We start from the raw sequence: 3,088 nt of genomic DNA, 5'->3' as shown, positions 1-3,088 counted from the left end.
ACCAAATCTCCTTGTCCAAAAATATGATCATTTGTTCGTGAATAGGGCCACCCGAAAACTATTCATTTAGATTTAAATATGGTATTTCTCATTTTATTTACAAAGTTGTGTATTGAATTTAGACATGCAACTTTCTGACATGGTAGATGTGTATTCTATGTCATAAATTAAAATTTGATGAGTTTAAGACTTTGTTTTTATTGGCCTAGTGCATTAGTGCATCTCATGGGTGTATACTATATGACCTGGACCCCGGAGAAGCATTACATCCTCTAGAAGAGGCAATTGTGTTATCATTACAAAAAAAATGAAGATGCAATTGTGTTACCGGCTAGTGATTTTGATAAGCCACATATTTAACGAAAAACAAATTGCAAACTGACAAATTATGACATGTAACAACACAAACATCATAGAAACTAGCTACACCTCTAATTCAACACTAGGAATCTGAAACCACAAGCCTGCTACATACAACATCACCCCAGCTTCGCGTGCAACCCACAGTCCCACGCATGACTTTCTGCAGCTACATAAGCAAGCATCTGTCTGGAACCACTTCCGGTGCCATACAACAAGAGAACCCCGTCAAGTTCAATGCCAGTCTGATTTCTTTTGTTTCTCGTCAGGCTCATCAAGTCTTTTCTTGAAGATATCTGAATTGCGAAGCTTCTCTCTGGACTCGTGAGCTGAAGGTATTCTTGAGTTGCCCCGATGTCCCTGAACAGATGCAGAGACGGATTACATAATTTTAACTAATAGGGATATCGTGAATCTGGGTTATAGACCACCTTGAATCGTACCATTCTGAGAGATTCTCTCTTGTTTGCACGGTGGCCATCCATTTCCTTCATAGCATTGGGAAAGAGAAGATTCTGTGCTTTTTGAAAGAACATGAAGCCCTCAATATCACCATTCCTGATGCCTGCTTCTAGCTGCAAGGGAAGAAAGCATCTCATCAAATGAACACAACTTGCTTAATAAGTATTGAAGAAGGCCGCTCACTTACCTGAACATGTAAGATGCAGATGAAGATGCTGGCAATAGGCAACCAGCTCTCATCAGGGGAGAGCGATAAGTTCGTTCTGGAAACAACAATGACATTTGTAAGTTACCCGAGCAGACAGCTTGGGTCTAATCTCCAATTCATGGATAGAAAATGTGCAAAGTGTTGAGCATGCAAGAAGTAAGCCCACAGCAATTAGAACATGGTGGTATGCTAGAACACGGTGGTATGGTACACCAGAAGTGCATATGAATTAGTACACCGTTACAACTTACAAGGCAGGGCGGCAAGTAACATTTGGCTAATCAGTAATGACACTAAATTTCAATCATCATACTCAACTGAAGAGGCAGAAAATGAAAAGTACGGTAACTTCGCTGCTCCATTTTGAATTGCTTCCATATATAACTTTACACACAGAGCCACAACATGTACAACATGACAAAATAAAAGGCCTAACAAGTAATGACTGTACTTAACGTTGCTAGGTTCATATTTCATAGCAACACCATGTGATAGAGCCCGAAGAGCAGTTCATAGTCCATAATGTACTAGTAGTACATTACTGACACCACAGAAGAAACTCACATGAAAAATCTGATGAGGGGTTGAGGTACAGATGGGGATAATGGCTGCTCACTCCAAGTTGTTTACCACATTGCAATTGTTAAGAAATTGAAGATGGTTTAATAAGTGGATCTTTGTCGACGGAAGCATAGGGCAATACTGAAGTGGAATCCTCAACTTCCCTGAATATATGGGGATAATCGGCTGCTCACTCCAAGTTGTTTACCCAATTGCAATTGTTAAGCAATTGAAGATGGTCTAATAAGTGGATGTTTGTCAACGAAAGCTCAGGGCAATATTGAAGTGGAATCCTCAACTTCCCTGAACACTCTACAGCTCCAATGGCACTAATCAGTGGATCTTTGTCGACCGAAGCTCAGGGCAATAGTGAACTGGAATCCTCAACTTACCTGAACACTCTACAGCTCCAATAGCACTAATAAGTGGGCAATGGTGAACTGGAATCCTCAACTTCCCCGAACACTCTACAGCTCCAATGGCAGAAGAAGCATTTTGCCAACCTAAGTCAGTCCCTGGCTCGTACCACTAGCAACTACCTGACATACTACATCACCGAGCCAGGATTTTTCAATGCAAAACAACAGCTAATTGAAAAGTTGAATTACTAGTTTCAGATAAAAACCTAACAGAGCGAATAATCAGTTGTTCCGGGATACCGAACAAAGAAAACAGAAGCTCCTAGCTCAGGATTCACAATTACAAACCTAAGGTAAGGAGCCAAATAGACGGCCGCGTAGAGCAGATACAGCTTCCTGCCGCTGTCCAGCCACGCGAAGACCCAGCTCTAATCCCAGGGAGAAAAGCACCGAAAACATTATCAGTCTGCGGGGGAAGGAAATAATAAGAGCAACCAAGTTGCTTCGGCTCACCAGCCAGTTGAAGTAAGGCAGGAAGGAGATGATGGCCATCACGCCCATCCTCGTGTCCGTCGCGCCGAACTCCCCGTCGTCGTCCTCCTCTTCCGCCGCCTCTCCTCGGACCCTGGGCGGCGGGAGCGCGAGGGACGCGAGCACGCAGGCGCCGATGGCGGCCACGAACGGCGCGTCCTGCTGCAGCTCCGCCCGGCAGGCTAGGGTCCGCCGGCCGCGGGGCCGCGGGTGGAGAGAGCGGGCCCCAGCCTCGCATCCATGGGAGGCACCGAGGGAGGTTGCGCGCGGTGAGCGGCGGAGCGGCGCGGGGAGGGAGGCGGTGGTGGCGGCGAGCATCGGGTGCCGGAGGGGGGGAGAAGAGCAAGTGGCCGAGCAGGGGGTTTGACGGCTGCCGGGTTGGTAGTACAGACACAACCTTTCCGCTTTCAGCTCATATACCGAGCTTGCAGTTTCCGCTTTCAGTCACCGTTCACGTATACATAACACATGACCAGTTGAAAGCTACGGAGAGTATAAATGCCACTAAATTCTTAAGTCGAAACTAGTTTATATTAATCAAAAGAACACTGTATAAGATCATATAATAAAATAATTGATCCACGTATATAAATGAAACCTTGACCAA

General features: G+C 45.2%; 1 protein-coding gene across 1 annotated transcript; it reads right to left on the bottom strand.

Annotated features, from left to right (window-relative positions):
• Positions 1-255: 255 nt before the first annotated feature.
• Positions 256-2,866, bottom strand: LOC119365617. Its single transcript, XM_037631261.1, has 5 exons — positions 2,464-2,866; positions 2,299-2,378; positions 1,010-1,085; positions 804-935; positions 256-720 (listed from the first exon to the last, which is right to left on the bottom strand). The coding sequence occupies exons 1-5, from the start codon at positions 2,797-2,799 to the stop codon at positions 595-597; spliced, it is 750 nt and encodes a 249-aa protein (XP_037487158.1). The 5' UTR covers positions 2,800-2,866; the 3' UTR covers positions 256-594.
• Between the last annotated feature and the right edge of the window lie 222 nt (positions 2,867-3,088).

This window comes from Triticum dicoccoides, chromosome 2B, assembly GCF_002162155.2.
Source record: "Triticum dicoccoides isolate Atlit2015 ecotype Zavitan chromosome 2B, WEW_v2.0, whole genome shotgun sequence".
Classification (NCBI taxonomy): domain Eukaryota; kingdom Viridiplantae; phylum Streptophyta; class Magnoliopsida; order Poales; family Poaceae; genus Triticum; species Triticum dicoccoides.
The sequence above is the reverse complement of the archived record's forward strand: the minus strand, read 5'-3'. Positions and strand labels throughout refer to the sequence as shown.